General features: G+C 47.3%; 1 protein-coding gene across 1 annotated transcript in view; it reads left to right on the top strand.

Moving 5' to 3' along the window:
• Positions 1-608: 608 nt before the first annotated feature.
• The window catches only part of EBPL (EBP like), a 39,205-nt gene continuing 28,321 nt past the window's right edge, over positions 609-11,492 (top strand). The window contains exon 1 of the mRNA XM_004012081.6: positions 609-802. Within this exon, the coding sequence (XP_004012130.3) occupies positions 632-802 (171 nt within the window). The 5' untranslated portion in view covers positions 609-631. The remainder of the gene's footprint in view (positions 803-11,492) is intronic.

The following is an 11,492-nucleotide window of genomic DNA, read 5'->3' as shown; positions in this document are numbered from 1 at the left end:
TAAAGATCAGTCCTGGGTGTTCATTGGAAGGACTGATGTTGAAGCTGAAACTCCAGTACTTTGGCCACCTCATGCGAAGAGTTGACTCATTTGAAAAGACCCTGATGCTGGGAAAGATTGAAGGCTGAGAAGAAGGGGACGACAGAGGATGAGATGGCTGGATGGTATCACTGACTCGATGGACAGGAGTCTGAGTAAACTCCGGGAGTTGGTGATGGACAGGGAGGCCTGGCGTGCTGCGATTCATGGGGTCGCAGAGTCGGATACGACTGAGTGAACAGAACTGGGGATAGGTCTGGTTTCGGTAGTTAAGAAAATTGGTGAGCATGAACCTGAGTTGAGAAAACGTCTGGCTCTGCAGTGTAGGGACTCCGCGGGGCAGCGGGGCGGGAGGGTGAAGCCTCCTTTCGCCCCACCCGCTCGCCTCGCAGCCCGGTCCCCTCGCCGCGCAGCCCCGCCTCCTCGCCGCGCAGCCCCGCCTCCTCGCCGCGCAGCCCCGCCTCCTCGCCGCGCAGCCCCGCCTCCTCGCCGCGCAGCCCCGCCTCCTCGCCGCGCAGCCCCGCCTTCCCGCTCACAGCTCGCGGGGAGATCCCAGCCCAGGTGCGGGCAGTCTGCGCTCGGAGCTGGAAGCATGCACGCGGGCGGGGAGCTGGGCGCCTCGGCGGGCGGCTCGCTGTTGCTGTTCGCCTCGCTGTTGGCAGTGGGCTGCGCGCTGGGCCTGCGCCTGGGCCGGGGGCGGGGAACGGCGGACCGCGGGTCGCTCGCCTGGCTCTGCTTCAACGCCCTGGTGCATTTCGCGGTGGTAAGTAAGCGTCCTCGTCTGGGCCCCGAAAACGCGGATGGACGCCGCCTCTCTTTAGATCCTTCCCTCTAGCTTCCAGGGAAGGACGCGGACGCCAGGGACGCCTTGGCCGCCCCGGGCCTTATGGCGGGAGACCCGGGAATCACCTGGAGGCCCGTGGCCTTTGGCCAGATACTGCACTTCTCCGAAGTCCCAAGGCCATAGCGCAGCTTCCCTAGTGGTGCCAGTTTCTCTACCAGATTAAAACTAAACCAGGAAAAGCCGAACATTGTTATCCCTCTGTGATGCTGTTAGTCGGATTGTAAGCTGCGGAAAGGCCTTGGTTTGCTTGACTTCTTAACCTGCACATAGATGTTTAAGATAATTGAGAGTTTTTGAATGACCCAGAGGCAGCAGGGAGGGGTGATGAGGTACGCTGGGGCCTGAACCAAAACCCCAAACCCGCTCCCAAATAGTAATCACCATTTATTAGGTAACTACTGTATGCAGGCCCAGGACTCTGTTTAAAATTTCTGACCTGCTAACACCCCATAAGTCACTTCTTACTGTCCCCATTTTACAGAGAAGCCTGCAAAGTTAGATGACTTCACAGTGCCACACAGCTGGCGTGATTTTCGGAATAACTTTTATTAATTAGTCTGAGTCCAAAGCTTGCACTTTATTTCATGCCAGGCTTTAGGAAACCTGTTCTTAAAACTTCAACTCACTTTTTGTATGGCCAGGACAGTTGCTTTTAAGGGATTCTTTTGAAAATGCCCCATTTCCCGTGCACACACTCTTCTTAAAGCCTTTTGTTAAACTAGGCAAAATATCTTTTTCCTTTTTTTGCCAATTTGACCTTGGTTAAATCTAGGCAAACCCAAAGCTAACGTGAAGCCAGGGTCTCTACAATCGGTTCTCCTCCCTATCCGGTGGTTTCAATCAACGGAGGACAGAGGACAGAAAATACAAGAAAAAAATTTCCAGAAATTTCCAAGATGAATTTGCCCACCTCTGCAACTCCCCCTCCTCACCCACAACTAGTTACATGGTATTTACCCTGTATTTACAGCTACTTATGTAGTATTTACATAGGGTTGGGTATTAAAGGTGAGCTAGAGATGATTTTATTTAGGTCATACCTGAATGGTATAGCGGTTTTCCCTACTTTCTTCAATTAAACTCTGAATTTGGCAATAAGGAGTTCATGATCTGAGCCACAGTCAGCTCCTGGTCTTGGTTTTGTTGACTGTATACAGCTTCTCCATCTTTGGCTGCAAAGAATATAATCAGTCTGATTTCGGTGTTGACCATCTGGTGATGTCCATGTGTAGAGTCTTCTCTTGTGTTGTTGGAAGAGGGTGTTTGCTATGACCAGTGCATTTTCTTGGCAAAACTCTATTAGTCTTTGCCCTGCTTCATTCCGTATTCCAAAGCCAAATTTGCCTGTTACTCCAGGTGTTTCTTGACTTCCTACTTTTGCATTCCAGTCCCCTATAATGAAAAGGACATCTTTTTTGGGTGTCAGTTCTAAAAAGTCTTCTAGGTCTTCATAGAACTGTTCAGCTTCAGCTTCTTCAGCATTACTGGTTGGGGCATAGACTTGGATTACTGTGATATTGAATGGTTTGCCTTGGAAATGAACAGAGATCATTCTGTCGTTTTGAGATTGCATCCAAGTACTGCATTTCGGACTCTTCTCTTGACCATGATGGCTACTCCATTTCTTCTGAGGGATTCCTGCCCACAGTAGCAGATATAATGGTCATCTGAGTTAAATTCACCCATTCCAGTCCATTTTAGTTCGCTGATTCCTAGAATGTTGACGTTCACTCTTGCCATCTCTTGTTTGACCACTTCCAATTTGCCTTGATTCATGGACCTGACATTCCAGGTTCCTATGCAATATTGCTCTTTACAGCATCGGACCTTGTTTCTATCACCAGTCACATCCACAACTGGGTATTGTTTTTGCTTTGGCTCCATCGCTTCATTCTTTCTGGAGTTATTTCTCCACTGACCTCCAGTAGCATATTGGGCACCTACTGACCTGGGGAGTTCCTCTTTCAGTATCCTATCTTTTTGCCTTTTCATACTGTTCATGGGGTTCTCAAGGCAAGAATACTGAAGTGGTTTGACATTCCCTTCTCCAGTGGACCACATTCTGTCAGACCTCTCCACCATGACCTGCCCATCTTGGGTTGCCCCGTGGGCATGGCTTAGTTTCATTGAGTTAGACAAGGCTGTGGTCCTAGTGTGATTATATTGACTAGTTTTCTGTGCGTATGGTATGACCTAAATCAAATCCCTTATGATTATACATTGGAAGTGAGAAATAGATTTAAGGGCCTAGATCTGATAGATAGAGTGCCTGATGAACTATGAAATGTGGTTCGTGACATTGTACAGGAGACAGGGATCAAGACCATCCCCATGGAAAAGAAATGCAAAAAAGCAAAATGGCTGTCTGGGGTGGCCTTACAAATAGCTGTGAAAAGAAGAGAGGCGAAAAGCAAAGGAGAAAAGGAAAGATATAAGCATCTGAATGCAGAGTTCCAAAGAATAGCAAGAAGAGATAAGAAAGCCTTCTTCAGCGATCAGTGCAAAGAAATAGAGGAAAACAACAGAATGGGAAAGACTAGAGATCTCTTCAAGAAAATTAGAGATACCAAGGGAACATTTCATGCAAAGATGGGCTCAATAAAGGACAGAAACTGTATGGACCTAACAGAAGCAGAAGATATTAAGAAGAGGTGGCAAGAATACACAGAACAACTGTACAAAAACTTCACGACTCGGTTAATCACGATGGTGTGATCACTCATCTAGAGCCAGACATCCTGGAATATGAAGTCAAGTGGGCCTTAGAAAGCATCACTACGAACAAAGCTAGTGGAGGTGATGGAATTCCAGTTGAGCTATTTCAAATCCTGAAAGATGATGCTGTGAAAGTGCTGCACTCCATATGCCAGCAAATTTGGAAAACTCAGCAGTGGCCACAGGACTGGAAAAGGTCAGTTTTCATTCCAATCCCAAAGAAAGGCCATGCCAAAGAATGCTCAAACTACCACACAATTGCACTCATCTCACGTGCTAGTAAAGAAATGCTCAAAATTCTCTAAGCCAGGCTTCAGCAATACGTGAACCATGAACTTCCCGATGTTCAAGCTGGTTTTAGAAAAGGCAGAGGAACCAGAGATCAAATTGCCAACATCTGCTGGATCATGGAAAAAGCAACAGAGTTCCAGAAAAACATCTATTTCTGCTTTATTGACTATGCCAAAGCCTTTGACTGTGTGGATCACAATAAACTGTGGAAAATTCTGAAAGAGATGGGAATACCAGACCACCTAACCTGCCTCTTGAGAAATCTGTATGCAGGTCAGGAAGCAATAGTTAGAACTGGACATGGAACAACAGACTTGTTCCAAATAGGAAAAGGATTACGTCAAGGCTGTATATTGTCACCCTGCTTATTTAACCTCTGTGCAGAGTACATCATGAGAAATGCTGGACTGGAAGAAATACAAGCTGGAATCAAGATTGCCAGGAGAAATATCAATAACCTCAGATAATGCAGATGACACCACCCTTATGGCAGAAAGTGAAAAGGAACTCAAAAGCCTCTTGATGAAAGTGAAAGAAGAGAGTGAAAAAGTTGGCTTAAAGCTCAACATTCAGAAAATGAAGATCATGGCATCTGGTCCCATCACTTCATGGGAAATAGATCGGGAAACAGTGTCAGACTTTATTTTTTGGGGCTCCAAAATCACTGCAGATGGTGATTGCAGCCATGAAATTAAAAGATGCTTACTCCTTGGAAGAAAAGTTATGACCAATCTAGATAGCATATTTAAAAGCAGAGACATTACTTTGCCGACTGAGGTCCGTCTAGTCGAGGCTATGGTTTTTCCTGTGGTCATGTATGGATGTGAGAGTTGGACTCTGAAGAAGGCTGAGCACCGAAGAATTGATGCTTTTGAACTGTGGTGTTGGAGAAGACTCTTGAGAGTCCCTTGGACTGCAAGGAGATCCAACCAGTCAATTCTGAAGGAGTCAACCTTGGGATTTCTTTGGAAGGAATGATGCTAAAGCTGAAACTCCAGTACTTTGGCCACCTCATGCGAAGTGTTGACTCATTGGAAAAGACTCTGATGCTGGGAGGGATTGGGGGCAGGAGGAGAAGGGGACGACAGAGGATGAGATGGCTGGATGGCATCACTGACTCGATGGACATTAATCTGAGTGAACTCAGGGGGTTAGTGATGGACAGGGAGGCCTGGCGTGCTGCAATTCATGGGGTCGCAAAGAGTCAGACACGACTGAGCGACTGAACTGAACTGAGAGATGATTTAAAGCCTAGGGGATGCTGTTATATGCAAATACTACACCATTTTTACAGAAGTGACTTGAGCATTTGTGGGTTTTGGCATGCCTGGGAAACAGTCCCTGTCTGAGGGAGGACTGGAATATTGAGAAAGAGCTGAGTTTTGGACTGTCGCCTAGGGTGCAGATGTTTATCAGTTGGATATGTGCACATGTCAGATACTGCTGAGTGGAATGACGAAATTCCTTCTTTCCTAATAGTCAGCTTGTGGAGGTTGAAGACAGTAAACAGTTCCCTCAACTCCTGTATTTATAGATTTTTTTTTTTTTTTTTTGCTGCATGGGGTCTCAGTTGCAGCACATGGGATCTTCGGTCTTCGTTGCAGCACGCAGGATCTTTAGTTGCGGCATGTGAGCTCTTAGTTGTGGCATGCAGGATCTAGTTGCCCGACCAGGAATCAAACCGTGGCCCCCCGCACTGGACCACCTGGGAGTCTCTAAAGAATTTTTAGGCCGTTGCTGAACACAAGGTATCCGAGGAACAGGGGCAACAAAACAGGTTACAAGGCTCACTTAAAGTGTATTATATTTTAGACACACAAAAGGGTATAAAAACACTAAAACATAGACCCACATGTTCAGCACCTAGTTTAAAATTAAAGTCTGCTTTCAAGCACCAACTGCCAGGAAGCACTGGATACATCTCCACTTGGCACCTTGAGGTGTAGCCCCACGTATGCCTCACTCTCCTTTATTCTGAAGGAAATTCTTCCCCCCACCACCACCCATGGACCCATCTTGTGCTGTTTACCTGTCTCAGCTGCAAAACATCCCACTGTTTGAGTGTACCGTACCATACATCCCTTGAAGTGAAAGTGTTTGTCACTTGGTTGTGTCCGACTCTGTGACCCCATGGTCTATAGCCTGCCAAGCTCCTCTGTTCTTATAATTCTCCAGACAAGAGTACTGGAGTGGGCTGCCTTTCCCTTCTCCAAGGGATCTTCCCAACCCAGAGATCAAACCCGTGGCTCCCGCATCTCCTAATTGTAGGCAGATTCTTTGCCATCTGAGCCACTGGGGACCTGAATACATACCTTGAATACATACAATAATCCCTTAATTCTAAAAGGCACTTTTTTTTTTTTCGTATGTTACAACAGTCAGTGGCATAACCACTGTGGGTTATTTTATTGATATATTAAAATATATATTTTAAGTAAATAAATATATATATATTTTTTTGAGCTTCCTTATGGCTCAGTCAGTAAAGAATCTACCTGGAATGCAAGAGACCCAGATTCGATCCCTGGGTCAAGAATATCCCCTGGAGAAAGAAATGGCAACCCACTCCAGTACTCTTGCCTGGGAAATCCCAAGGACAGAGGAGCCTGCTGGGCTGCAGTCCATGGGGTTTCAAGAGTCAGACACAATTAGCCACTAAACCACCACTAAAAAATATGTATTCATTTGTCTGACTGCACCACCTCTTAGTTGCAGCACCTGGCGTCTTTCACTTGTGGCGTTGGAACTATTTGAGCAGCATGTGGGATCTAGTTCCCTGACCAGGGATCGAACCTGGGGCCCTTGCATGGAGAGTGCGGAATCACAGCCACTGGATCACCAGGGAAGTCCCTGATATTTTATGTCTCTGGAATTAGGTTGTATCTTTCAGTTGATAATGAAATATGATAGATAAAAGCACGCCCATTGATAATGTCTGGTTAAGTTGACTATTTACACACAATGCTTCAACCAGCGTCTTGGTACACATATCTTTGAGACTGTGAGAAGGGCTCTTAAGTGGTTGAGGCCTACCAGACAAATGCATGTCCATATTATCTTTGAGATGATTGGGAATTTGTTGCGAGAATACCCAGAAATGTGGGTGGAGCTAAGATTTGAGTAGAAAGACTGAAGGAGGTCTGGAACCCCAGCTTGCTTCCTCCCACTGGAACCTGAGCTGCCTCTCCTCACCCCTTGTGACTTGACTTCTCAAATGGAGGAGCTGTCTGGGTCTGTTGGCCACCATAAACTGCCGAGCTCCCCTGTTGCGCAGAGATTCAACCAAGCATTGCCAGAGATGGTTCAGCTCCCTGATGTCCAGTCAGACCCTGGTCACCTGGGGCTGCAGCTCTGGCCTTCAGTTCATCGATTATGGCCGGGATGGACGGCTGGCTGGTTTCCTGTCTGATGGGGGTCATAGTGACATCCATGAAGAAGTCAGTGGTCTGGCTCACCATTGCTCAAAAGGTGCTATGGGTGTTTCTTGCCCTGGTGCTTCATGGGTTTTCCCTCATCTGTGATCTGAGTATGGCATTCTAGGCGTGGCCAGGGGGCTTCCCAGGTGGCACTAATGGTAAAGAATCTGTCTGCCAGTGCAGGAGACACAGACCCAGGTTCAGTCCCTGTGTCAGGAAGATCCCCTGGAATAGGAAATGGCAACCTGCTCCCGTATTCTTTCCTGGAGAATCTCATGGACAGAGGAGCCTGGTGGGCTATGAGGTCGCAAAGAGCTGAAAACAACTGAGTGACTGAGCACAGGCGTGGCCAGAGCTGGAGGCAGGGTGTATATGCCTGTTTGGGGAACATGTGGAAGTCCAGGTTGATTAGAATGGAAGATTTACATAGGGTGAGACTCAGGCAACCCGTGTCCAGCTGCTATCTGCAGACCTAGATGATTATCGTAGGCTTTGATTTCTCTTTCTTTAGAGAAAGAGACAGAGGACTATACTGATAGTCCTCTGTCAGCATCTATGGTGGATTGCTTCCATAACCCCGTGGGATACTCAAAACCACAAATTCTTAGGTCCCTTATATAAAGAAAGGGGACAAACTGGAAAGAGAACTTGGATTACAGATAAGGCTTAGAGTTTTATTCTGCGCAAGGAAGCCATGGAAGTGTTTCAATCAAGGAAGTGAGCTGGCCAGAGTGGATCTTTCAAAAGATAATTTGTTGGTGGTGTGTTAAGTCACAGGGTAAGGGGTCTGAGATTTTACCTTTCTTCAAGTGAAGTTAGCCTTGTTGATTGTCCAAGCTCCACAGGGCAAGGCAGTGAGGGCCAGATGGTACTTGCACACGCTGGAGGGGCACGTTACAGGAGAGGAACAACCCCAAATTAGGTTCGCATCTTCTGTGGAGCTGCTGGGGACCTGCTCCTACTTCTCTCTGGAGAAAGACCTTATCTTTACTCAGAAATGTAAACAGATCTCTGAGGAAGAGGAGGTAAGATCTTTATCTTCATTACCCTGAAACATCTCAGGAAGGAGAGGTCTCTAAGCCCTACTACAATGGAATGTCTCCTTACATGCATATTCTTTTTTTTTTAATAGATTTTTTTTTTTACATGTTTTTCTTTTTAGAATAATTTTGTTTGGGGCTGTGCTGGGTCTTTGTTGCTGTGCAGGCTTTTTCTCTAGTTGCAGTGTTAGTTGCTCAGTCATGTCCAACCCTTTAGACAGTCCGACCCCATGGACTATAGCCCACCAGGCTCCTCTGTCCATGGGGTTCTCCAGGCAGGTATACTGGAGTGGGTTGCCATTCCCTTCTCCAGGGGATCTTCCCCACCCAAGGATCTTCGTTGTGGTGCATGAGCTCTAGTTGTGGCGTACGGGCGCCAGGGCCCATGGGCTTCAGTAGTTGCACCCAGGGCCCATAGGCTTTAGTAGAAGTTTAGTGCTTAGGCTCAGAAGTTGCGGCACTGGGCTTAATTGCTCCACAGCAGGTGGGATCTTAGTTCCCTGATCAGGGATCAAACCCACATCCTCTGCACTGCAAGGCAGATTCTTAACCACGAGACCACCAGAAATATTCTTAAATTAGTGTTAATGACTGTGCTTAGGCACCCCAGCCAGACATTGCAAGAATAGGAAATCTTTATGGAAAATTGTTTCCTAACAGATGCTGGGTGGATTGGAAAGGATAGTTCAGGGCAAGAAGATCAGCTAAAAGCGATTGCAGTATTTTAGGAATGAGAAGAAAGCTGAGCTCGGGTAGTGATGAAAGTTAAAATGAGGAGGAAAGCGAAAGGAAGAATTTTATGAGTCAGAGTAACCACTTATACATCGGGAGTGGAGATGATCTTGGGGTTTAGAATTTGGCCGGCTTGGATAATGTTGATAATGTTAACAAGGACAAGAAAGTCTGATTTTAGAACTGTGAATCTGGGACTCCAGGGTGTAATTGAGGGGGAATGGTTGGAAGGCGCTGAAAATGTGAGACCCGTTGGAGAGACAGAGTCAGGGTGGAACAGAGAGTTGGAAGTTCCTCCCTGGACTGGAGGAGACAGTAGGAAGCCCTGGGGAGAGTGACTTCTGAAGAAGAGGAAAAGGAATGGAGAAAAGCCTGGGGGATGACAGCAGAGTCTTTTGATATTGCTATTGAACAGTCAGGAAGAGGAAGATCCAGGAAGGATCTTGGGGGCAAGGCCAAGAACAAGATACAGTGCTGGGTCCTGGGAGCCAAAGAAGGGAATTTCAGGATCACCGTGAAATGTGCAGCACTGTTACAAAAATAAAAAGTTCAAAAACGGTGAAGGCTGAGCCTTTGGGACCAGCCGTCAGGAAGTGGATGTAGCTGGCATTGCTTGAATGGGAGCACCAGCAGCTGGGGGCAAGGGCTTAGCAGGTGGGGCAGAGGGGAAGTGGACTCAGCGTATGCCAGACTTACAGGAGATTTGGTGGTGGGAGGAAGGACAGTGCAGGAGTGTGCCGACTTGAAGAAAAATGGACAGACTTAAGAGCTGTGAGTGTAAGTTGTTTTTTTTTTTTAATTTATTTAATATATAGAGGTATTTTTTTTAGCTGCACTGGATCTCTGTTGCTGCGTGGGCTTTCTCTAGTTGCAGAGAGCGGGGGCTACTCTCTAGCTGGCGTGCGCAGGCTTCTCTTACTGGGGAGCTCGGGCTCTAGGCATGTGGGCTTAGTTGCCCCACAGCACACGGCGTCTTCCCCAACCAGGGATCGAACCCATGTCCCCCGCATTGACAGATGAATTCTTGACCGCAGGACCACCAGGGAAGTCTGTGAGTCTAAGTTTTAATTCAGGGACCTTACTGAGGACTGTGAGTGGCCCAGGAGACAGGCTCTCAGGAGCTCAGAAGAAGCTGCCCCCAGAAGACAGGGGAAAAGAAAGAAGAAAGTCACTCAGTTGTGTCTGACTCTGTGACCCACCAGTCTCCTCTGTCCGTGGAATTCTCCAGGCAAGAATACTGGAGTGGGTTGCCATGGAAGAGCTTATATACGGGTTTTGGCTAGGGAAGACATGCAGTCAAGCACACGTCCTCGATAAAAAAAATCACTGCTGGTCACAAAAAACACGACATCTCGAGGTAACAATATCAGTGCTTGTCCAGCCATATATGTGAAGATGCTTGAATCTGGGCTCGTGAAAATTCCTCCTGAGACGTGCATCCTACAATCTCTGGGGCCTGTTTTTCTGAAGCACAGTGTGTCTCATCCTGCGTTTCACCCCAGGTTCCCCTCAGGGAGCGCAGCAGCTGCGGTGGTTGTTGACTTCATCCGCATAGAGCTGGGTGCTGAGCAACACCCTTTATTCTTCGTTGTTTACAAAGAAAAGTTCAAAAGATACGGCAAGAGCCAGGGACTTGGGGTTTAAGGTGGGAAGGCCTGCGCGCATGTGCGAGCAGGACCCTGGTCCAGGGGAGGATGGACGGCAGAGCTGTGCGCGGGCCCACGTGTCGTCTGGTGTTGCCCGGCCGAGGGAACCGAGGGGAATTGGATGTGCCTGACTCTGCCACTGGTCCTCTGCTCAGACCCCTAGGCTAGCCATTCCCACCCTTTCATGACTGCGGAGCAGCACTCGGGCTTGTCCATCAGGCTGAAGGACGGTTGTCACGGAACATCTGGGCTCTGTAAGTCTCTCCATTCATTCTGCCTTAACGCCCAAGCGTCTTTCTTCAAGAAATCCTGAGGCTGCTTCCCTCCCTATTAATTGGTGTATTTTGGACATTACCCTTTTCCGTTTCACGTTGCCATCTGTTCTTTGCCTTCACGGCAGTAACTTCAGCCTCTGATCTTGGGACTTTCTAAAATTGTCTTCCTCCCGCTACTTCGTCATGAGGTCTGAAGTTGCCTTTTACTTCGCCGTCTGTTGCTGGCTCCTGTTTTCCTTTCCATTTTTGGCATCATTATCTTCATCAGTTTTATTCTAAGATGGATATCCTCTCTGGTAAATGAATTTATAGTCCTTGTGCTGTTTGGTAAGCCTGGTGAATCACAGTTGGTTTAGCTGTGTATTAAGAGTAATGGTTCATGCTGGTTAATTTTGTGCATCACCTTGCTGGACCATGGGGTGCCCAGATATTTGGACAAACGTTATTCTGGGTGTTTCTGTGAAGATGTTTTGGATGAAGTTAATATTTACATT

The sequence above is a fragment of the Ovis aries genome, chromosome 10 (genome assembly GCF_016772045.2).
Source record: "Ovis aries strain OAR_USU_Benz2616 breed Rambouillet chromosome 10, ARS-UI_Ramb_v3.0, whole genome shotgun sequence".
In the NCBI taxonomy this organism is placed as follows: domain Eukaryota; kingdom Metazoa; phylum Chordata; class Mammalia; order Artiodactyla; family Bovidae; genus Ovis; species Ovis aries.
This window is presented reverse-complemented; position numbering and strand designations above follow the sequence as displayed.